Source organism: Apodemus sylvaticus, chromosome 9, assembly GCF_947179515.1.
Source record: "Apodemus sylvaticus chromosome 9, mApoSyl1.1, whole genome shotgun sequence".
Lineage (NCBI taxonomy): Eukaryota > Metazoa > Chordata > Mammalia > Rodentia > Muridae > Apodemus > Apodemus sylvaticus.
The window spans coordinates 38,636,176-38,661,323 of NC_067480.1; the positions used below are offsets into that span (position 1 = coordinate 38,636,176).

Genomic DNA, 25,148 nt, shown 5'->3' on the forward strand with positions numbered 1-25,148 from the left:
TATATATATATATTGATCTTTGTTTCCTTTTCCTGTCACCTCCTCTTATGGACTTTATAGTTCTGGTCTGTGCTACTCTGTTGACAGCCTCTGCAGTTACCAGGCTCCTCCAGTGTTTCATTCATTCCTGCATAATGTCTATACCTATCTCTAGAAATAAAAATAAATCTTCCTCTTTTCAAAACTCTTAAGAACTGCAGCATTTTAGGTCCTATCCCAAAACTCCTAAAGGAAAGGTGCTGAAAAAAACAACTTTTGAAAACTAGAGGATAATAGAGTCTACCTAATTCTATTTCACAAATCATCCAAAACAGGCATATATGTGCGTGCGCACACGCACACACATACACACACAGAAGCGCAGAGAAGTGGATGAAAGAAGCATCTGCTTCATCTGCTAGGGGACAAATATTTAATACGTATCTTAAGTGTACAAGCAAACCCATTTCCTACAGTTCGCCTGGTTTCCATTGCTTAAACCTCTGGATGCTCAGAGTTGGAACAAAAGGCTTAAGAAATTATATGAAAACTAATGTGTGAGGGATGAAACACTAGAAAGTCCAAGGACTAAGAGAAGGTGTGTGCTAAAGTGAAAGAAGAAAACAAGACATGCCTGCTCCTCTCCCTCCCTTCCTGTCACTGTCACCACCTCTGTGAGCCTACATTTAAGACTTTACCTTACGAAATTAACTAAAGAGGGTTTAGAATCCTGTCCACAAACAATTGGAATATAAGAAAGAAGGCCACTTCCCTACAGAACAGGAAATGGAGATAGAGAGATGGCTCCAGGGTTGAGAGCTGGCTGCTTCTCCAGAGGTCCTGAGTTCAATTCTTGACAACCTCATGGCCATATGTAAAGGTATTAGATGTAGTTATACATCTAAAAATTAATTAATCTAAATGGAAAAGTGAGAAATATTAATTTAAATGTCAGCTGATGAAGATTCAAAAGCATCCATGAACTTAAGTGAACTAGTGGTTTATTGTCAGTAAATTTGAAATAAAATTTAGCATTCTCAAATAAGTCTTTGGATGGGTGTTGGGGGGAGGGTGTTTGTTTTGAGTTTTGGTTTTTTTTTTTGAGACAGTGCTTTTATGTGTAGCCTTGCCTGTCCTGGAACTCTGTAGACCAGGATGGCCTCGAACTCAAAGATCTTCCCTTTTCCTCCCAAGTGCTGTGATCAAAGGCATGAACCACTACTGTCCCTTAGAAATATTACAAAAGGTGCAGTGAGTCAAGGATTTAAATTATAGTAAAAATCAAAGACCATATCTCATAAACTGTTGTTATGTATGTATGTATGTAGGCAGATCAGTAGATAGAAGAAAAAGCCCTAATTGTTGAAATAAAGAAGCACTTTTAAAATAATTTTTTAAAATAGCAATTAAAAGATACATTCATTTTTAAATGTATATAAGAATAAATTCTAATAGAATCAGAGGAACTTATAAAATTTTGAAGCCTAGGTTAAAGAGATGGCTCAACCATTATGAGCACTTTCTGCTCTTTCAGAGAACCTGAGTTCAGTTCCCAGCACTCTCATCAGCTCTCTTACAACCTGTAACTCCAGCTTCAGAGAACCCAGTGGCCTCCAGAGGGTACCTACACTCCTCAAGTACACATACCCAAACACAGACACACACATATGTGTGATTAAAAATAAAATTCAAGATCTTTAAACTCTCTCAGATACCAGAAATTTTTCTATAATTTACATGTAGGCAAAGTCTGTGTAAATTCGGTTCAGAATCAATATTCAATAAAAGATTGACAAATTTGTATAATATTAAATTTTGCATAGACAGGCACAAAAAAAGGTCATTGGTATATTGGAAATAAAATCTTGCTGCATATAAATAAATGGATGATTTTTTTTTTTTATACAAAGAATATAAATTGAAGGGGAAAGGCAGTAATAACATAAAATAGTAGAAAATGCCTCATTTTAAGTTTGTGTTGTAAGACAATATTATAATACAGTTGTTAAAGCAATTTCCCATATCAGCAGTAGCAGCAACTGATGACTTGCTAGAAATGCATGTTTCCCTGTGCCCCACATTTTCCATACTAAACCAGGAACAGTCCAGTTGTATGAAGTTTAACAAGCCCCACAGGTAGTGCTGATGGAAAATGGAGAAATGTTTTTACACACTGAACATACTTCAAATACTTCTTTTCTTTCCAGATTCTCCAATTTGGGAAATACATGCTATATGAATGCTATCTTACAATCTCTGTTTTCACTCCAGTCGTTTGCAAATGATTTGCTTAAACAAAGTATCCCATGGAAGAAAATTCCACTCAATGCACTTATCAGGTAATGTTATATATTTACTGAATAACTTCATTGGTTTTTTTTTTTTTAATAATAGGATTTGGGGCAGTTACATGTTTATGTGCTGTTGATAATAATATGCCACTGAATGTTTTTTAAAATATGCTAATCTTGTCTCATTTATCAGACGCTTTGCAAACCTGCTTATTAAAAAAGATATTTCTAATTCAGAGACCAAAAAAGAACTACTTAAGAAGGTTAAAAATGCTATTTCAGCTACTGCAGAGAGATTCTCTGGCTATGTACAAAATGTGAGTGTTTAATTTTAAATGTTTTACATATACAAAGTTGAAATTAGCTTTTGACTTAGTTTTTAAACTGTTATTTGTATAATATGGTCACCTTGTATGGTAAACCTAAGGAGTTACAGTAACTTTCAATATGATTCTTCTTTGCATTTTATTCTGGGTTGGTTGGTTGGTTGGTGTGGTTGGTTTTTGAAGCAGTATCTCATGTAACTCAGGCCAGTTTTAAGCATGATAGATGTATATATTTATAGCTAAGAATAACTGAAATGCTGGTCCTCCTGCCTCCACCTCCCATCTGTTGGGAGAGTTGGTGCTGGGGTTTGAACCCTAGGAGATAAACTACTCTGCTAAGTCTCCAACACCCTTCATTTATGTTTATTCAAAAGATATAAGTATTCTAAAATATCCTAATAAGACTGGCCTTGTTCAGATACCTTTCAACTTCTAGGTGTTTTATAAGTCACAGTTTAATAAGCTATTGTGACAAAAAAGTGCTTTGCTCTGATGGCAGATATTGTCATTTTCTTAGGATGCCCATGAATTTTTAAGTCAGTGCTTAGATCAGCTGAAGGAGGATATGGAAAAACTGAATAAAACTTGGAAGACAGAACCTGTCCTTGGAGAAGAAAATTCACCAGACACATCAGCTACCAAAGTGTTCACTTGCCCTGTTATTACAAACTTGGAGTTTGAGGTTCAGCATTCCATTATCTGTAAAGCGTACGTACTCTCTAAGAAACTTTTCCCTTCTTAGTCCTTTATGGCAAGTCACTAAAATTTTCTTTCCACATACCAAAACTTATTTTCCTTTCTTTCCCATGGGGAAAATACAAACCCATAAATTCTACCAAAACTTTGTTTTTCCAGCCTTTCATTCTTTTGGGTTTGAATTTTGAAACAAAAGTTTTAGCTGTGTGGCCCAGTTTGGTCTAGAACTTGGCATCTTCCTGTCTCAGCCTCCACATGCTGTCTGTGATTTATCACACCTTTCAGATTGGCCTGTAACTCAGATTTTACCACATCCAGTAGGGTTGGGTTGTTTTTTTTTTTAATATTCTAGTTTTATTTTATGTGCATTGGTGTTTAGCCTCAATCTATGTCTGTCTGAGGATGCCAGATGCCCTGAAACTGGAGTTCAGACACTTATGAGTTGTCATGTGGGTGCTGGGAATTGAACCTAGGCCTCTGGAGGAGCAGCAGCCAGTCCTCTTCTGTCATGGCTCAGCCATCTCTTCTGCCATGGTTATTAGGCTTTTGTGCAGCAAGCTCTTTTACCCATTGACCCATCTTCCCAGTTCCTTGGTTTGTCTATAACAATTTTTGATGAGATAAGAGCCAAAATAATTAAAATAGTTTTTGAAACACTTTTGTTTTTGTTGTCCTATGAGAAAGACAGTGTCTCACCACGTAGATCAGGCTGGCTTTAAACTCAACATCTGCCTGCCTCTGTTTCCATAATAGTTAGTGGTTAATTGATTGATGGATTGCTTTTTATTTATTTCTTTGTTTTGAGACAGTCTCTTTGTGTTGGTCTGGCTAGCCTGGAGTTTTCTTTTCTCTTCCTCCTCCTCCTTTTCTTCTCTTTTGGGTTATTAGGGGAGTGGGGGTTGAGACAGGGATTTTTGTGTGTAACCTTGAGTGTCTTGGAAGTAGATCTGTAGACCAGGCTGGCCACAAACTCACAGATCTGTCTGCCTCTGCCTCCTGAGTGTTGGGATTGAAATGTGCACTATCACACCTGGCTGATTTTCTTTTTTTTCTTTTCTTTTTCTTTCCTTTTCTATTTTTAAGGCAGGATGTTGCTGTGTTGCTCAGGTTAGCCTCAAACTTTTCAGAGCCTGACTCAAATTTAAGAAACTGACTCGGGGGCTGGTGAGATGGCTCAGGGAGTAACAACACTGACCCCTCTTCTGAAGGTCCTGAGTTCAAATCCCAGCAGCCACATGGTGGCTCACAACCATCCATAATGAGATCTAGTGCTTTCTGGTGTGTCTAAAGACAGCTACAATGTACTTACCTATAATAAATAATAAATCTTTAAAAAAAAAGAAAAAAAAAGAAAGAAAAGAAAACAGAGATGGCAATATTAGGCAAAAAAAAAAAAAAAAGAAAAAAGAAAAAGAACCTGACTCAGCTTCTTAAAGTTGCTGGAGTTACAGGTGTGAGCTACTGTACTTGACTGGAACAGTTTTTTGTCCTTTTGTTTTTAAATTAAGTGTTTTTATTTTATATATCTGAGTGTTTTACCTGCATGTGTATATAGGCAGACATCAAAAGAGGGTGTCACCTTGATTGTTAGCTACTATATGAGTGCTGGTAATGAAACCTGAGAACTATGCCCACTCTTTAGCCCTTGGAAGAAAATTTTGTTTGTTGTTTTTTGTGGCTTTGTGTTGTTGTTGTTGTTGTTGTTGTTGTTGTTGTTGTTGTTGATCAAGGCAGGATTTCTCTGTATACCCTGGCTGTCCTGGAACTTAGTTTGAGACCAGGCTGACCTCAAATTCACAGAAATCTGCCTGCCTCAGCCTCCTGAGTGCTGGGACTAAAAGAGTATACTACCAAGTTTTTTAAAGGTAATTTTAGCTCTTCATTTGCTTTTTGGTACTGTTAATATTATTCAACTTTTAGCCATAGTAACTTTCTGCCACAATTAAAGACCAGAGTCATAAGAATATGTTTTCATTCAATAAGTAATTACTGAGTGCCTCTCTCCTAAGCAGGGTTCTGAGGGAATCCCTGCCTTTGCATGACCTTTAAGAATGTAGACACTCTACAGTGACTATGAGCTGTTACTTTTCTGGATCATAAGACTTAATCTGACTACAGAAATTTTGCTGATATAATCAAGACTACCAGTCTTACCCTTGAATTATTTTTTTTTTACAGGAGATAATATGTATATAGGTAAATTCTACAAGCCCTTTAAATCTGGGTCTAGAGATAGAAGCAGAAGATATCTTAGTAGAAATCAGAGAGATATGCTTCTGTGTGAAAGAAAGTTATAAAGATCGTATTATTATGCTTGCGTGTGTTGGCCTATAAACTCTGTAGGGGAAGAAGGTATCAAGTATATTTGTATTTTTATATTCTCAATTTTACACTAAATCTTCTCTCATCCTTACAGATGTGGAGAAACTATTCCCAAAAGAGAACAGTTTAATGATCTCTCCATTGACCTTCCTCGGAGGAAAAAGCCACTCCCTCCTCGTTCAATTCAAGATTCTCTTGATCTTTTCTTTAGGGTAATATCTTTGATATATTCATATAATTCAGTTTTATATTTTATAGATAATTGTGTTTGAAGTTGAGGTTTTTGTCAAGGCAGTTTTGACTACACTATTTGCAGGAAAAACTAATGAAAGAAAGTGTTTATAAATGCTATTTATATATAAATTTTGTTAGACTTGATTAAAGCTCTTAAAGAAGCTCTTGAATATCTTGCATGTCTAAGTGGGTGGTTAGCGTTTAGACAACTTTAGAAGCTGCTTCTTATTTGTAAATAAGTATGAATACAAAGCATCTGAATGGCCTTTGCTAAAGCTTGGCAACATGGATTAAACTTGGAGATACTATATGAGTTGTTGAGAGCTAAGGAATGAAAAGATACTTTTGTCTTAGTTTGTATGACCTAGTAGGAAGAAGAAGAAAGAATCGGGTTTATTCAAAGCTGGGGGGGAGGGGGGAGAGTGAGTTTGTTTCTGGGGTGTAGTCAGGTTTATTGTGTGACAGCTGGTGGACATTTGCTTTATATTGATGGTCTTTATTTGTTATAGCAAATTGGCAGGGTTTTCTTCCTATAGCTTTGTAAAAATTCTGTTCAGCTCATCAAAAGATAACTAACTACTCTGTCTCTTTGTTGTTTTACACATTCTGTCTCTATTATTCCTACTGAAGATTTTCCTGTGTATCTGTATCCCGCTTTTTAAGGATTCTTGTTTCAAAAAAAAAAAAAAAAAAGGATTCTTGTTTCAGTTTTCTTTAGATAATGATATCCATCCCAAACTTTGATCCTTGTAGAGCAGTTGTTCTTAGTGGGCTGTCACCAGAAGATTGAGGTCCATTGTAAGAAAGGGATAGAGTTACACCTAGTAGACCAAGAACTCTGCCTAACCTGAAGGTGATCTTATCTCTGCTGTAGCCAATGGTTAAAATCTGGATGTACTCTTGGGAGGAGTTCTTGTGTATCCATGGGGAAAAACTGAGGTCTGCTTCGTTAGAGTTTAATAACTATCATAAATTTAGATGGTTCCTTGGTAAAGAAGGAATTAGGAATTCTGAAAATAGAAAACATGATATCATATTTGAAAGATTAGGTATTAATTTAGTAATTCTGTTGCTCAAGATACAGCATTTAAAATGGTCAAGACTTGTCATTCCACTGAACTATTAAGACTAAAGATTATTTGCATTTAGTGGGTTAATGCTAATTCAACTTCATCCTTATTTTTCTCTTTTATCTTTTTATAGGCAGAAGAACTTGAATACTCCTGTGAAAAGTGTGGTGGAAAGTATGCTCTTGTCAGGCACAAATTTAACAGGCTGCCCAGGTAAATTTGATTGCCTTTTAAAGGGTGTATGTTCCTAAGCTGGTAGAAATACAGTGTTTGCCTAATCTGTACAAGAACTTAGATTTGATCCCTAAACCCAGTAAGCAAGCAGACATATTTTGGTGATGCTTAACATTATGAATTAAATATCAGGAAAGCTTACCTAGACAAAGAGGAGAGGCTAGGACAAACAGCTCAATAGTTAGATGCATCAGGTACTCTTGCAGAGGGCCTGGGTTCTTTTCCTAGTACCCATTTTGTAGTTCTTAGCCATCCGTAACTTAGTTCCAAGGGATCAAAAACGTAGACATACATGCAGGCAAAATACCCAGACCCAAAAAATTAAAATTTAAAAGAAAAATTGGAATACTGTGAAAAAAAGTGGTCTTTGAGTCTCAAGAAGCTGACAAAAAGAGAATGCAGTTAGTAACACTGGCTCTAGAATTTTCTTTCAGTAATATTGCAAGTTACATAGTTTGAGTACCCCTTCTGAAATGCTTGAGCCAGGAGTATCTTATATTTTGTAATATTTGCATGTATATAATGAAATCTCAGGGTGGGGATGGGTACAGGTCTAAGTACTAAAGTTCATTTACCTTTCATATATGCATTATACATAATCTAAAGATAATTTGATATACTATTTTTAACATCCCTAGTTTTTTTTTTACTTGTATCTTGTCACATAAAATAATTATGGAATTTTCCACTGTAGCATTATGTAAGTTCTCCAATAAAAGTTTCAGATTTGGAGCATGCGTGATTTTGAATTTTTGCGTTAGAGATGTCATTTGTTTTGTTTGCTTTCGTCTCCCTTCCTCTCTTACAAGTTGGGTAAAATCTGCTGCAGACACAGTGTATACATAGGAGGAGTCGCTAGCTTCAATTTTCCTATTTCTTTTTCAAAGGCTTTTATAAGTTAGTGATTTTCTATAATCATAAGATTAATTTTCTGCCTTGGATGAAATTAATTTACATTATGTTAATAGTATATTATCATAAGATGAAGCTAATTGTAGAAATTATGATGTGGTTATAAGAGAGCTTTTACAACAACTTTCCAAGATTAGATCTCTCTGCTACAAACAAGATGGTTATTAACATTAAATATTTATGTGGTGCTTGTCCGCACCAGAAAGCTCTGCTTTCTTTTATTATCTTCAGTTTTCTGTAAATGTAGTTTCTGGAACTCTGAGCCTCAGGGGAGTTCTTTTACATTCTATAATGTATTCCTTTCTCAAAAGTAAGTTTTCAGAGAAATTACTGTGTAACTTGTAGCAGTATTATTTGTTTTTTTTCTAATTTAAGAGACTATGAATGTTATGAGGCAGTAAGGAGAAAAGAAGAAATTTGAAGGCAAAACATTAGTTACTACTGTCACTAACTGTATGCAGTTGGAAATGCTGAGGTGGTTCTGGAGAGATGGCTCAACAGTTAAAAGTGTTGCTGTTCTTCCAGACCGTCTGGGTTCAATTCCCAGCACCCACATGGATTTATTGTTTTTTTATATAGGGTCTCTCTTTGCTCCTCTTCCTGTCCTGAAACTCACTGTGTAGACCAGACTGGGTGGGCTCTAACAGAGACCCAGCTGACTCTAAGTGCTGGGATGGCCACCACACCCAGCCAAGATGGTGGCTTAAAACTGCCCATAGCTCCATTCTCAGGGAATCTGATTACCTTTCTGACTCCTCTGGCACCAAGAACACAGGTGACGCACAGACATAACATGCAGCAAAAACATCCATGCACATAAAATAAAAACGTTTCAGATTACCAAGCAGGTGGTAGTGCTCACCTCTAATCCCAGCGCTCAGAAGGTAGGGGCAGGGGCAGGAGCAGGCAGCTCTCTGTGAGCTTGAGGCCAACCTAGTCTATAGATCAAGTTCCAGGACAGCCAGGGCTACACAGTGAAACCCAGTCTTGGGGAAGGGAAAAAAAAAAAAAAAAAAAAAAAAAACAACTAAGAAGAGATCTCCTTTTTTCCCCCAATAGTATACTTGTATTGTGTTAATTTGTTCTGAACTTGTTATATGAAATAGATGCTTCTGGATCTTAAATACTAATTATCAGCCTTCCAAACCACTGTCTGCTTTTATTTTATCTGTTTTTTTATTGGAGGGGGGAGGGGAAGTGGTCTGCATCTAGGCTTTGTTGTGGTTTTTAAAGACTTGCTCTGCTGCCTGGGCTGTGTTGCCCAGACTGGCCTTCATTTTGCAGCACTCCTGTCTGTTTCCCAGCACTGGAATTACAGGGATGTACAACTAGGTCTAGTTATCTGTTCTCTTTCTGCTGCTGGAATCGGAACCAGGGCTTCTCGCTGGCCACACACTCTGCCTTGTGCTACGTCACAGCCCTCTGCTGTCACGATTGAAAGGCCTGATGCACTTTTATATGACTCGTCTTCATAGACCAGTAGCTTTGATGGTCATCTCTGTTCTTTTCATGTTGCTTTCATTTTGGCCCTTTGAAGTTTTAGTTAAGTGTTTTTGAGTTTGGTATCAGCTTTAGGCTCTTTAACAACTGGAAGGATATATCCTTTTACATTGTAAATTAGGAGGCCATGAATTCTAGCTTTTGGGGTAGGGGTATATTGGAGTCTACTAGCCCAGGATGTTATGCACTGGAGGCAAGCATTCTACATGAGCTATACCAGTCTTGTTAAATTTTTGTCTTGAGGTACGATCTCAGTAAGTCATTAAGATTGGTCTTGAACTCACAGCTCTACTTCAGCCTTCTGAGCCCTATCCCACATAAAAAATATATATAATCAGTAACTTGCAAATTGATTAGTTTGTGGCTTCTATGATAGAAGCCTGTACAGAAAGACTGGATATAGTTTCAAAGGAGAGACAGTTTTGTACCCAAACTAGAGTTTAAAAATAAAATTTTTGAGTTTCAAATTGTAAAGTTTGCCAGGCAGTGATGGCACATGCCTTTAATCCTAGCAATTGGAGACAGAGTCAGGCAGATCTCTGCATTCAAGGCCAGCCTACAGGGTAAGTTCTAGATAGTCATCACCTTGTAGAGAAACACTGACTTGGGGAAAAAAAAAAAAAACCAAAAGAGTTACTAAAGCCTTTTTAGACTCAGACTAGATAGCCATGCAAATCCTTTATATAATGCTTTTGTTAGTGGGGAATTTTTTCTATTTTTCCTCTTAGTTTTCTCTAGAGAAAATTGCTTCTGAAATAAGAGAAGTAGGGCCAGCAAAGTGGTTCAAAGGATAAAGGTGCTTGCTGCCAGGTTAGATGACTTGAGTTTAGTTCCTCAGAACTCATTTGGTAGAAGGAGAGAACTGACTCAACAGGCATCCTCTTTTGTATGTGACACCACAGCCCACAGATATCTATAAAAGCAAAATAAATAAGTATACTGAAATAAGAGAATAATTTTGAGGGCTAGAAAATTAGCTCAGTTGAGAGAATGCTTACCTAGCATGGCAGAAATCTTAAATTCAGTCCTAGGCACTGCATAAAATCCTACAGTGAAATGCATGCTTGGAAGGTAGAGGTGGGTAGACTGAAAGTTCAGAATCTTCCTTAGCTACATAACAAGTTGGAAGCCAGCCTGGGCCACATGAGACCCTATCTTCAGAATATATAAAAATAATTATTCTTGAAATAGCAGGGAGTTGGCTGAAGTCTTAATCTTAGCATGTGGGTATCTAGGGCAGGAGAATTCCCATGAGTTTAAAGCCAGTCAAGGCTATATAATAAATTCAAGGCCTGGCTGTAATACAAAGTGAAGTAAGTCTGTCAACATCAAAACCTGGATGTGATGCCATGTACCTATAATCTTGATTTCCAGGAAGCAGAAACAGGAGAATTACCACAGTTCAAAATCAGTCTGGTTTGCATCAAAAGTCCTAGGCAAGCCAGGACTATATGTTAAGATCCTATCAAAAAAAATTTCTGGGCAGGGCGGTGGTGGTGCACGCCTATAATCCCAGCACTCTGGGAGGCAGAGGCAGGCGGATTTCTGAGTTCGAGGCCAGCTTGGTCTACAGAGTGAGTTCTAGGACAGCCAGGGCTACACAGTCTCGAAAAAACCAAATCCAAAAAAAACCCAAAACAAAAAAATCCAAATAAATAAATAAATAAACAAACAAATAAATAATTTCTTGAAATAATGTTGGTCACATTATGTATAAAGGTTACTATGTAATACTTAGTCTAACAGACATTTTGCCATATGATCAATATATAACCTGTTTCAAATGTATAACAATCAAGTAAGTAATTTAAGGTTAACCAAAGATTAATAGATATATTTAAATTTTTAATTCTTTTGCATACTGTATGTTGTTTATTGGTGGAAGATTTTCCTAGGACCTTCATACATACTTGATCTAAACTTCATTAATCACTGGATCCAAGACTTTTGTTTGTTTGGTTTGGTTTGGGTTTTTGTTGTTGTTGTTGTTTTTCCAAGACAGGGTTTCTCTGTATAGCCCTGGCTGTCCTGGAACTCACTCTGTAGACCAGGCTGGCCTCAAACTCAGAAATCTGCTGGCCTCTGCCTCCCAAGTGCTGAGATTAAAGGCGTGCACCACCACTGCCCAGCTGGATCCAAGATTTTGGAGGGGGGGATGCTGGGGGGGGGTTGAAATTTTTTTTGTTGTTGTTTTGTGACAGGGTTTCTGTGTATAGTCTTGGCCGGCCTGGAACTCACTCTGTAGACCAGGCTGGCCTCGAACTCAGAAATCCACATGCCTCTGCCTCCCAGAGTGCTGGGATTACAGGCGTGTGCCACCACTGCCCGGCCAAGATTTTTATTTGTATCTATTATAACACCTTTCTGCATGACAAATATTTAGTAAATATTCCTTAAAATATTTTCAGTTTGGCCAAGGTGTGTGTGTGTGTGTGTGTGTGTGTGTGTGTGTGTGTGTGTGTGTGTGTACAGGAGGCTGTTTGGGTTATATAGTACTTGGCTGATCTTTAATGCTGTGTGTATACTAGGTTGGCCTTGCGTTTATAGAGGCCAACCTCTGCCTCACGAGTGGTAGGAATAAAGGCTTGGCCATCATCACCCAACGTGAGCAAATGCATTCTGTGAGTGAAAAATTGTCTGACATGATTAGAGTGATTACTATAAGAAAGTTATCTGTGTTCCACGTGAACTGGAAGAGTCATTCTCGTCTGTTTTTTAGGATCCTCATTCTTCATTTGAAACGATACAGCTTCAATGTCGCTCTCTCACTTAATAACAAGATAGGACAACAAGTCATCATTCCAAGATACCTGACCCTGTCAGCTCACTGCACTGAAAATACAAAACCACCTTTTACTCTTGGGCGGAGTGCACCCATGGCAATGTAAGAGATCATGCTTTTACCTTTACTTTCGAAATATAGTATTTCAGAGATTGACCAAACTAGATGACAGCTCTGAGGAAAAGAAATCAAACCCAAAATATTTTCATTCTTTATTATTTTGGAGCTTCAATAATAAAATGCTATCTGATAGAAGTAATTAGGAAAAAATGCTTACAAAGTCTTCCAAATTTAATCACTTCCTCTCATAATATGATACTTTTTTGAGGGAATGTTATTACTCTTTTAGAATACCGCCCCCCCAAAAAATGGCCATTTGGTATTCTTAGGTAAAATGTCTGATTTATTGTGTTCTTCTCTATAGGTTCTGTTTCAGTAGATCTGAATAGGGTTTAGAAATCAATGTTCTTAATAAATGCCTCATCTCTTTGCAACATGCTAATTTGGGAAATCAAATGTTGTACTATAGCCCCCCCTAAAAAACTGATTTTAAATTATGCCCAATATGAGTAGCTTCACAGACTCCTAGAAGTCTTTTAGAGAAAAAAAGAAGACCCCTCTGCTTTAGATTTGTCTTTATCATCATGCATGTTGGGACCTGAGGACTTTCCTGCAGGCTGCTCTACTTGGACCCACACTATAGATAGTTGTCATACTTGAACAGTAATAAAGTCCTAGAGCTATAAGAATGAAAATAATTTTTGAGAATTTTGTCCAAGTCCTTAATTTCACTGAGGTTAGTAATTTAAAAGGCCAAGCCTTGCTGGGTATTATAGCATATGCCTGTAATTTCAGCCTAAAGCAGAGAGGATGCTTCAAGACCAGTTTAGGCTATGTAGAAAGTTTGAGGTCACCCTGGGCTACATAATACTCTGTTTCCAAAAAGAATAAGGAAGGACAGTTTCTTGGCTAGAGTTAGACATTACAGAAAATAAATGGAACCATTCCCAAAATTTATTGATGCAATTTCATAAGACATATTTCTCTTGGATTTATAAATTACATCATGTAAGTTTACACACTAAAGGTTCTACTAGCAAAGTATATGTCTAGAGAGTCTTCAGTGTCTGTAATTGGTTTTATTTCTGTTTTTATTGGAAGAGTGTTTTTACTTGGTGCAGACTGTCCTCTGCTGGTAGAGCTGTTAGTCCCTCAGACTGTATTATATATCTTGGAATCAGAGATCTGAAAAGAAGCTGACTATATTTTAATGCATTTTTAGTGCTTTTAAGACCTTGGGAAGTTCAGCTTATCTGTGGGAAAATCTGCTGTGACCATTAAGGGCAGTAGTACATTATTTTAATGCTCAAAAATTAATAAGATGAGATGGTTTACCCCTAAGTTCTTCTCATGTGTTAGACTTGACTTCGTTTGCAAAGCTGTTTATTTCAATAATTAGAGCAAGGAGTACCAAAGATGGTATGGTTAGTATTATTTTAAAATACTGTTTGCTTTTCAGAAGGGGATAAGAAAACACTTTTAGTGTAGAATAATTAACTTTACCAGTTAAATATCTACCTTTAATGATGTAATTGTATACATTATATATTCTCCAATTTTCTGATAGTTCTAGACCATTGAGAGCCTGTCAAATGGTGAATTCCTGCATCACCAGCCCTTCTGCACCTTCAAAGTGAGTTCTTGTTCTTATGGACGTAAATTTTGTTTTCTAAAGATGTGGCTCACAGACTCTCTAAGGCGGCTCGCCCCTTTTCTTCATTTCTTTTGCATGCCAGTTGCTCATGCTTGGGGATGTGCTTCAGTCTGCCTTAGACAGGACCTGGGCACAAATTGTAGCAATCAAAAAACAGTCCAGGATTTTGTTTTAAATTTCTTAAAATATCTTTGTTAGTAAGTGATATTTTCATTCTAAAACTCTGAAGAACAGACTCTGCGGTTTAAAAGGATAGAATAATTCCTGTGTAAAGCACTGTTCCTCAGAGGTAGACACAGGCAGAACCCGACCTTTCCCCATAGGTAGACACAGACAGAACCCCACCTGTTCCTAGCTCATCTTTTTGACACGGACAGGAAAAATTCTGAACAGGAACAGGAAATAGGCACTAGAATGCAACTATTCTGCAGGTGTTTTATATCTTTTAAAGATCAAGTTGTACTTCCTTTAAGAAGTCACCGGAAATTCTTGATTAAACCGTTTGTCCCCTAAAAATTTCATATCCCAAAGTTTTTAAGACATTTTTCCTCCTGTAATCATTTTTCAATACAATAAAATCAGATGATTAACATGAGTAGAAATCCTGCCTGCTCTCCAGATGCAGTGAACAATAATATCATTTCTTGCATAGAAAGTAAGCGAGTAGAGGCTGGTGAGCACTGGCTGCTCTTCCAAAGGGCCAGGGTTTGATTCCCAGCACCAACGTGGCAGCTCATACCTGCCTGGAACTGCAGTTCCAGGGGCTTCAACACCCTCACACAGACATATATACAGGCAAATACCAAGGCACAAGAATAAAAACAGACTTTAAAAGAAAAACATTTTTTTAAAAGTAAGCACGTGATGCATTTACAGGACAAACATTTTTCACTATCACAGGCAAGTTGCCTTCTGTAAACATTGTCATCACTAATGGACAGTATTTTATGTATCAGGTCACAGTGGTTGCAAGAAACAGATGGTTTCATTGGGCATATTGTACCTTGGCATGGCCATCTGTTCTACTGGGATGAGAATTAAAAGTTGGTTAATAAAAGGCGAATAGGGTCTTTAAGATCCATCATGCAAATCAATTTAAAGAAGGCTGAGTTCTAATACGTCAGTTCTTCTATAATGTTCTTTGTCAGATTCAACCATGATGAAAACATCTTAGGTACCACCCTCCCTTTAACAGAGTATTTGATAAAAAAGTACATCGAGGGTTGCTTGATGAGCATGAATCAAAAAGTAAAACATTTAAGAAAGCTAATTAAAGCTGACTGTACAATACCGTACATCTATAATCCCAGCACCTGAGAGGTAAAGGCAGAAAGCTCAGGAATTCAAGACCATCTTCAAACAAATGGCAAGTTTGAAGACAGCCTGGGCTATATGAGACTCTGTACCAAAACCATGGGTGGAACCTAACTGCACAAATTCTAAGTTTTACTGAAAACCTGCCCCTGGGAGGGAGCCTCTCTAGAGTCTTCTGTCCTGATGCTGGCCACTGGCCGCTTTCCCTGGTCTAGGGTTCTACGCTGTGCTCAGGATTTTCGTTGCACTCTCCTTTTTTCTTAGTGTCATGTCTATTTATTTATAGTTTTCACATTTAAATTAATTGTAGTTTTCAGATTTTCATTTTTTTACTATAGAATATTAGTTTAACTTCCATCAAAGAAAGTTTTTGTTCTTTGTTCTTTGCTATTTCCTCCTTTGATGCTGTAGCATCTTATCAGATATCACTGAAAAATATTGTCTCACATAAGTGAATTTTAATGAGACTGAACCTTACCTTTTTAACCATTTATCTCTTAAAATGTTAACCATATTGGAAGAAATTTTTCTTTTTTTTGTTTTTGTTTCTTTGGATTTGGTTTTTTTTTTGAGACAGGGTTTCTCTGTATAGCCCTGGCTGACCTGGCCACTGGCACTCTGTAGACCAGGCTGGCCTCGAACTCAGAAATCTACCTGCCTCTGCCTCCCAGAGTGCTGGGATTATAGGTGTGCGCCACCACTGCCCGGCCAGAAGAAATATGTTAATGCTTCTCTCTCTCTCTCTCTCTCTCTCTCTCTCTCTCTCTCTCTCTCTCTCTCTCTCTCTCATATTTTTCCAGTCGGTTTCTCAGTGTGGCCCTAACTCTCCTGTAGACCAGGCTGGCTTGGCACTCAGAGCTTCACGTCTGCCTCCCGAGCGCTGCTATTAAGGGCGCACTACCACATCCGGCATGGTACACACCTTGAGCACTTACAGATTTCTCAAATGATTTAGAATTTGTATTGTGGGGCTGGAAGGATGGCTCAGTAGTTAAAAGTATTTGCTGCTCTTCCCAGAGCATTGAATTTCAGATCCTAGCACCCATGTCAGATAGATGACAGCCTAGCTTCAGGAGATCTCACCCTCCCTTCCAGGGACCTCTGGTGCTTCCACAAATGTAGCGGGCCCAGGCCTGGAACATACTGACATAGGGGCATACACGTATATATTTACAAATTCTTTTTACAAAGGAAAACTGAATCCACATTCTAAGTATGTATCAGTGCTACACTGGGTTTTGTGTTTTATTTTCAGACAAAATCTTGCTATATAACCCAGACTGGTCTCAAATCTGCAGTTTTATTGCCTCAGCCTCCCTAGTGCTGCCAAAACAAAAGCTCCCTACAATGCCCAGTTTCAATGTTTTTGAAGAAGGTGCTATTTGCCTGTACATTAAACAACTTTTAGTTCTTTCTTCCCCTGACCTTTGTAATTATCCTCCCTCATTTCATAATCATTGTCAATGAAATCACTACAGTACTGGAAATGTATCACGTCCTAATACATAGAAATTAGACCTCTTCTCAGGAGTCTGTTCTTGTTGTCGTGTTCTCAATTTGGAATGTCTGTTCTGGAAGGTGGACAGGTTGTCAAAATAATAAAGTAAGTGGATTGTTACTGTCATTTTAAAAGTGCATAGAACATAATATAAAAGATCAAAAAATAGCTCTCGTGTGTTTTTGTCAAAAATACTGGTTTATAGTAGGGTATGGTGGTGCTTGCCTTTAATCACAGCACTTGAGAGGCATAGGCAGGTGGATCTCTGAGTTTGAGGCCCTATGTAGAACGACTCTAAAAAAAAATTTACTGATTAGTTGCTGTAACTTAATGGACTCAATAGAATACTTGCTTTATAAAACAAACTACATTTGGAATTGATCATTAAAAGAAAAAGGCACAAAGTTTATTGGTGATACACAGTAGCATAAGCATTTTCAAATTATGGCTCTTGAGGGTGTCAAAGGTAATATTTAAATGTACTTTTTTTGATTGGTTATTTTTCTCTGTTAAATAGTTTTTTATAATGGAAAAAGCTTTTTGTTTTGGTGTTTATACATCAAAAACAAGCAAGCAAATAAAAAAACAAAGACAGGTGTTTATCAGACCTTTTTTTTCTATAATTATAGGAAATTCACCTTCAAATCCAAGAGCTCCTTGACGTCATGCCTTGATTCAGACAGTGAGGATGAACTTAAACGCTCTGTGGCCTTCAGCCAGAGATTCTGTGATTTGGCAGGCAATGAACAGTGCCAGGAAGATGTGGAAAAGGTAAGTAATGATTTATCAAAACTTCTGACAGTGTTCTGTTTAGTTTAGCTATCCAAACAAATGCCTCAGCAAATTAAAGAAATTGATAAGGTAGATCTCAAGCATAATTCCTCTGTTTCAGACACTAACTGTATAAGAGTGCTTTTCCTAGATACAACAACAAAACAACAAAAAAAAAACCCTAATTTTGTCTAAGCATAATGGTGCATGCTTATCCCAGACAAAGAAGAATTACACAGAGTTCCAGGTTCAAGGCCAGCCTGATCTGCATAACAAGACACTGTCTCCAAAAATCATAGTCTGTTTTAAAGAAATTAATGTTACTAGGGATTTATTTGGTCAGGGTTGGAGCGATGTAGTACTTGACTAGCATGTGTGGGGTTCTGGGTTCAAGTCCCAGTTCCCCACAAAGGGCACGATGACATCAGCAACTCTCAGAACACTGTCCACATTCTATGGTCCATCTCTTTGCTTATTTTGATAGCTGTTGCTTTTAGGAGAAAATCACAAGTGTTTTATATGAAAAGAAAACTAGGAAATGTAATCTTTAAATCAGAATCGTGAAAATATGGCTGCATCATTATCTGTTACAATTTTTAACAATTAATACTTCAAAAAAGTAAGCTTTTCCAGGTGTTTGTGTCATTCTATAGAACTATGAAAGTTGTGTTCTGAGTTGTCCTATCTTATAACAGAGCTGAAGGGTTGTAATTGCTTCCCTGGGATATGAAAGAATGCTAGGAATTCTCCTAGAATAAAAGTTACTCCATATATTTTTATGATTTATATAATCTTGTGTAGCTTTCATTTTTCTCATTTAAGACTAGACAATATTGCTAGGTGATGTATGCCATTAGTCCCAGTACTTAGGCAGAAGCAGTGATATCTGTGAGTGGATATCTGTGAGTCTGGTTCTAGCCCAGTCAGAGCTATGTAATCTGACTCTACCTTAATTTAAAAAAAAAAAAAAAAAAAAAAGGCCAGCCAGCATTTAAAATAGAATATTTGGGGTAATAAGCAGAATGTTTACATGTATATCTGGGCCAAAATACTTAGTACTTATTACCTTTGACTAATCTTTTGGTTTTTGGGTTTTTTTGGAGACAGGATTTCATGTTATAGTCCAGGCTAGCCTAGAACTTACAGCAGTTTTCCTGCCTCTGCCTCCTAAGTGCTAGGATTACAGACATACAATACCATGCCCAATTAGCATACTGCTTTGAGTAACTTTATTTTAGCAGTGTTTACCGTCCACATGTCTATAAGGGGCATACTTTGCACCTGTCACAATCAGGCAAAACTGTCAGGTTTGGAGTTGTATGTAGCTCAGTTGGTAAAGTGCTTGCCTAGCACATGAAGCTCTGGGTATGAGCAGCAGCACCACAGCAGCTAGTACGTGTGTGTGTGTGTGTGTGTGTGTGTGTGTGTGTGTGTGTGTGTGTGTGTGTGTGTTAAGGTAGGAGGATTGCTCTTGAAAGCCAGAAGAGGGTCAGACTTAGGAACTGAAAGATAAACTTGATCCTCTGCAAGAGCAGTATGAACTCCTGACTGCTGAGCCAACTTTCCCAGTTCCCACTTTAAACTCTAGAGTATATTAGATATAGTATTGAACATTAGCTATAATGATTGATATTCATATTGGTAGACATTGGGTATGTTAATGGACACTTTGCCTTCTTGTAAAAGTAATTCTCAGCTGGGCAGTGGTGGCTCACACCTTTAATCCCAGCACTTGGGAGGCAGAGGCAGGCGGATTTCTGAGTTCGAGGCCAGCCTGGTCTACAGAGTCAGTTCCAGAACAGAGAAACCCTGTCTCAAACCCCCCCCCCAAAAAAAAAAAAATCTCTTCTTCAGGATTTGAAATTGTGCAGATTAGAGCCTGGCAAGTCTGACCTGGAGAACTCAGGGTTTGACAGAATGAGTGAGGAAGAGGTGCTGGCAGCTGTGTTAGAGATGAGCAGGAGAGAAGCGTCACCACTACTCAGCCCTGAAGACGATGATAAGCCAACCAGCAGTCCGGACACTGGGTTTGCAGAGGATGATATTCCAGAAATGCCTGAAAATCCAGATGCTATGGAAATTGAGAAGCCCAAAACAATCACTGAGCCAGGTAAGGTTCATCAAGATAAGCATCTGTTACACAAACATGTTGTTCCAGAGCCTTTACTAAATAATCTAAGCCTTCACATTTAGAAATGGCAGTCATAGAGCAATATCACAAAATTATTTTCTAGATTTTGTGGAATCAGACCATCTTTATTTTAAATTAATTTATATGCAAGTAAAATAATAATTAGTATCCTCAGATTAACAAAACCCAAAAAGCTGATGGTGTTCTGAGGTATTTATCTGCTCTTACTGCAGTGTGTGCCCTACTCTTGTTAGCCACTGTGTGGTAAGTGTCAACTGGTCATAGTCTTTGTTCTTAGAACCATTCTGCAGGTCAGTGCTTCTAAATCCAGGGTACTCTCTGCTGCCTGGAATAGTTGACAGTGTCTTCATTTTTGGTTGTCTCAAGTAGAGAGAAATGGACTGCTTCTGACATGAGCACTTCATTTCCATAGATCCGCCCCCTCCCGAGACAGGCTTTCTCTGTATAGTCCTGGCTGCCCTGGAACTCACTTTGTAGACCAGGCTGGCCTCAAACTTAGAAATCCGAGTGCTGGGATTACAGGTGTGCACCTCTAATATTGCCCGGCTCATTTCCATAGATTAAAGGGATCTTTAATTCCTGTCAGGTGACTCAGTAAAGCTCTCATATCTCTGAGAGTCTGGAGATCCTACTAAAATTTACAGCATGCATGCTTTTCCATCCCACTCCCCAAAAGGCCTCATCAGCACCTCATGCAAATTATTAATGATACTGAGGCTGAGAAACACTGATATAGATGTGGTAAGATAAATTGTTGGCCCCAAAAACTTCTGAATAAAGCTGGGAGTGTAGTAGCTTGGTAGCCTGTTTAGTAGCCATGTGCCTACCATGCACAAAACCCAGCATCTCCAAACCAAGCATGATGGTGTAATCCCAGCAAGGAGGTGTAGATGAGAGGTCAAAGTCTAGTCCATCCTCAGATACTTAGCAAGTTCTAGGCTTGCCTGAGCTACATTAGATGCTAACCTATAGTGTTAATGAGAGCAAGGTAAATTACTCTTTCTCAACAGTAGGTGTCGCTAGAGTCCACAAATTTCAGGTTTTCTCCAAAATCATGTTCTGCTTCTTCAGGGCCTGCTAGTTTTACTGAGATAACAAAAGACTGTGATGAGAATAAAGAAAACAAAACTCCAGAAGGCTCTCAGGGAGAGGTTGATTGGCTCCAGCAGTATGACATAGAGCGTGAAAGAGAAGAGCAGGAGCTGCAGCAAGCACTGGCTCAGAGCCTTCAAGAGCAAGTAAGACTTTCTGTTACGCTTCCTGGGAATGGAACCCCAATAACTGATGTGTTAATCATTTACTGTGTGTCAGGCATTGCTCCCAGTTATTTACATACAGTTATTGGAAAAAAATTATTTGGGTTTGTTTTGGAATGGAACAGTTATTAAATTAGTAGGATTTTTATTATTAAAATGGAATAAAATATTGTTGGTCATGTCATATGCTATAGGGATATTAAAGATTATTCCATTAGCTTTATTCTGTAAGCTATCAACAAGGACCTCACTGTGATTTTATGAGTGATAGATTATTGTTTGGTTATTTTCTGGTTGTGTTGTGAGCCATCTCTTCAGCCCTGGTTATTTTCTTATAGTATTTCTTTTATTATAAATTACTTGACCAAAAATATCTAAAATCTAATAATTTGTAAATTCTGGTATTTGGATCCTTAGCAGTTCATTATATAACAAGTCGGTTCACAGGTGTTTGTTGTAATCCTGGAGTCAGACATAGGCAATGCAACTGCCTACTCAGGGGCCTGGCTCCCATTTTTACTTTAAAGATTTATAAGTATGTATGTTTTGTCTGCATGTATTAATAAGGACCATGTGACTAGGCCCACATTGGCCTTAAGGCATCATCAGGTCCTTTGGAACTGGAATTACAGCCCTCTGTCACAGCAGTCAGTGCCTCTGACCACTAAGCTGTTTCTCTGAACCCCCAGTGTTTACGTCTTCGTGCCAGTTGATTGGCCTGTTGATCATCTAAGATACTTAACTTATAGATGCTATTTTGTCATGGTTTGATCTAAGGTAGTCCGAATCATACTAGTGAAAAATTCATGGGATGGAGCAGTCGGTCACTGGTAGAACCCTGCCTAGGACTAAAAAACAAGCAAAAGTTAGTAAGACTCCCTAGAACAAATACATGCAGAAGATCATTAGACTAGACTTTTGTTTGTTTGTTGTTTTGCTTTTTTGTTGTTTTGTTTTTCAAGAAAGAGTTTCATGTAAGCTGTCCTGGAACTAGCTCTGCAGTAGACCAGGCAGCCTTTGAACTCAAAGATTTGCCTGCCTCTGCCTCCCAAGTGCTGGAAGTAAAAGCAAACACCCCAACCACCTGGTGGACCACTGGTTTTCAGTCTTATTTTTTTTTTTTTTTTTTTTTTTTTTTTTTTTTTTTTTTGTATTTTTCGAGACAGGGTTTCTCTGTGTAGCCCTAGCTGTCCTGGAACTCACTCAGTAGACCAGGCTGGCCTCGAACTCAGAAATCCACCTGCCTCTGCCTCCCAGAGTGCTGAGATTACAAGTGTGCGCCACCACCGCCCGGCTCAGTCTTAATTATTTTAAAGTTACCTGAGGTGCTCCAAAAGTACTGATGCCTGAATTGTTCTAACAATGATAAATTTTTAAAGAATAAACCTTGGCTATGGACTGGGCATCTGGATTTCTCTTTCTTTTAATCTAGATTTTTTTTTTTTTTTTTTGATTTGGTGTTTCGAAGACAGGGTTTCTCTGTATAGCCCTGGCTGACCTGGTACTTACTCTGTAGACCAGGCTGTCCTTGAACTCAGAAATCCGCCTGCCTCTGCCTCCCAAGTGCTGGGATTAAAGGTGTTTACCACCCCGGCCCAGCAATCTAGATTTTTTTTTTAAAGATGTATTTTTTTATTATATGTAAGTACACTGTAGCTGTCTTCAGACACTCTAGAAGAGGGTGTCAGATCTCTTTATGGATAGTTGTGAGCCACCATGTGGTTACTGGGATTTGAACTCAGGACCTGCGAAAAAGCAGTCGGTGCTCTTAACCACTGAACCATCTCACCAGCCCTTAATCTAGATTTTAAAAGGCTTCCCTGGTGATTCTAATGAAAAACTAAGATTGAGAAAAGTTCAGCAGTTAAGAGCACTGTATGCTCTTTCAGAGGTCCTGAGTTTAATTCCTAGCATCCAAATGGTGGCTCACAACCATCTGTAATGGGATCTGATGCCCTCTTCTGGTGTATCTGAAGACAGCGACAGTATACTCATGTGCAATCAGTCAGTCAATCAATAAATCTTTAAAAAACATCTTATAATCAGTTCTTCTAACCTCTAATTTATAAACAGTACTGCTATGCTTACAATGTAATAAGTGTATATGATGCTGGAGATGGAACCCAGGTCCTTATACATACTAGACAAGTATTTTACTACTGAACTTCATCCCCAATCATAAAGGCAGTTAAACATTTTTATTTACATTTTCTTTTTTTGTTTTGTTTCAGACAGGGTTTTTCTGTGTAGCCCTATCTGTCCTAGAACTTGCTCTGTTGACCTTGAACCCAGAGATTTGCCTGCCTCTGCCTCCCAAGTGCTTGGGAGTAAAGCTGTGTGCTACCACTGCTCAGACTATATTTTTTCCTAAGAATACCTTTACTATTTCAGAAAAATGACTGTCAAGGGTCTTCATTTAGTACTGCTACCAAACATGTCTTGTGGCTCTGGTTTCTTTTGTTAGAATAAAGTAAAAATAGATGACTCGGTAGCTTGTTCCTTTGCTGCCACGCGATTAGGAGAGCCAGTGTGTTCTACACTACTTACAGTTAGTTATTGAAAAAGAACAAGTGTATTCATTGTAGGTTGTTTAAAATCTTAGGTGTAGCAGTGTTTACATCTGCATCATAAAGAGCGATAAATGCTAAGTCTAGGGAAAAGAGAGTAAATAGTTTGCTAGGTGTGAATTATGGTGTGAATGATTACACTGTCGCTGTCTTCAGACATACAAGAAGTGGGCATCAGATCCCATTTCACATGGTTATGAGCCACCATGTGGGTGTTAAGAATTGAACTTGGTCTAGCCGATGGTGGTGCCTGCCTGTAATCCCAGCACTCTGGGAGGCAGAGGCAGGCGGATTTCTGAGTTCCAGGACAGCCAGGGTTATACAGAGAAATCCTGTCTTGAAAAAACCAAATCCAAAAAAAAAAAAAAAAAAAAAGAATTGAACTCAGGACCTCTGGAAGAGCAGTCAGTGCTCTGAACTGCTGAGCCGTCTCTGCAGCACTGTTCCTGGCATTTTATATGTTTAAAAAAAATTATGCCATACGGTAACACTGAATGATTTGACAATGTTATTGACAAGAGGAAATAAAAACCCCATGTTGTGTTTTAAGAGGACAGTGTTGAAAAGAAACAAGCTTCTATTCCACCTTCCACATAGGCCATAGTCTGAATACCTGTGAAGCTAACGAAGGTATAGTGAGCAAACGCTCCCAGCGCTGTGTGTTGTGCCTTCATCGGCTTGTCTAAGGAGTACCTCTTTAAACACGTGTTCCTGTTCTTCTCTCTGTAGGAGGCTTGGGAACAGAAAGAAGATGATGACCTCAAAAGGGCCACAGAGTTAAGTCTTCAAGGTATGGGGAGGATCTCAATTACATTTTTAAATGAAAAGGAATATTAATGCATAAAAGAACATTTTAAACTTTTTTTTTTTATACAAAGTCTCTTTTACCCTAAGGTGTCTTTGGAACTCTCTGTAGCCAAGGATGACCTTAAACTGATCCTCTTGAGTGCTGAGATGATAAGTATGCAGAGCTGCAGTGGTGGAGGTCACACGCAGGGCCTGTCTATACTAAGTGCACACTCTGCTGGCTGGGCTCGGGCCTCACACACAGGGCCTGTCTGTGCTAAGTGCACACTCTGCCAGCTGGGCTTGGGCCCTAGCCCTTTCTTTTTTCTTTTGTGGTTTTGTTTCGGGGGTGTTTGTTTGTTTGTTTGTTTGTTTAGTGTAGTAACAACTTTGAACACCTCCCAGGTACAGAGGAAGAACCTTAGATGTCCTTACATACATGCCTTAGAAGTTCATACATACATAGGTATGTATGTCTGTTTCTCAGAGAAAATCACTGTTGTAATATTCCTGTTAGCAATTTCTTTTAACTGGGGCTGGAGAAATAGTTCAGTGGTTAAGTGAACTGGTTCCTTATCCAGAGGTCCCAGTTTGATTTCCAGCACCCATATAATATCTTATATATATATATATATATCTTTATATCTATAACTCTGGTTCCACAGAAAACACTACCCCCTTGTGATGTCCATGGACACCAGGCATGCACATTTCTACAATGTATGGTTTCAATCCAATTGACTC

General features: G+C 38.3%; 1 protein-coding gene across 4 annotated transcripts in view; it reads left to right on the forward strand.

Moving 5' to 3' along the window:
- The window catches only part of Usp37 (ubiquitin specific peptidase 37), a 73,243-nt gene that overhangs the window by 34,386 nt on the left and 13,709 nt on the right, over positions 1 to 25,148 (forward strand). For 3 of the 4 annotated variants that reach the window (XM_052193725.1, XM_052193723.1, XM_052193724.1), the window contains exons 11-21: positions 2,187 to 2,318; positions 2,464 to 2,587; positions 3,114 to 3,304; positions 5,709 to 5,826; positions 7,052 to 7,131; positions 12,284 to 12,448; positions 13,974 to 14,039; positions 17,502 to 17,643; positions 19,498 to 19,753; positions 20,867 to 21,033; positions 24,348 to 24,408. In XM_052193725.1, the coding sequence (XP_052049685.1) occupies positions 2,187 to 2,318; positions 2,464 to 2,587; positions 3,114 to 3,304; positions 5,709 to 5,826; positions 7,052 to 7,131; positions 12,284 to 12,448; positions 13,974 to 14,039; positions 17,502 to 17,643; positions 19,498 to 19,753; positions 20,867 to 21,033; positions 24,348 to 24,408 (1,502 nt within the window). The remainder of the gene's footprint in view (positions 1 to 2,186; positions 2,319 to 2,463; positions 2,588 to 3,113; positions 3,305 to 5,708; positions 5,827 to 7,051; positions 7,132 to 12,283; positions 12,449 to 13,973; positions 14,040 to 17,501; positions 17,644 to 19,497; positions 19,754 to 20,866; positions 21,034 to 24,347; positions 24,409 to 25,148) is intronic. The other variant, XM_052193726.1, reaches the window with a different exon arrangement.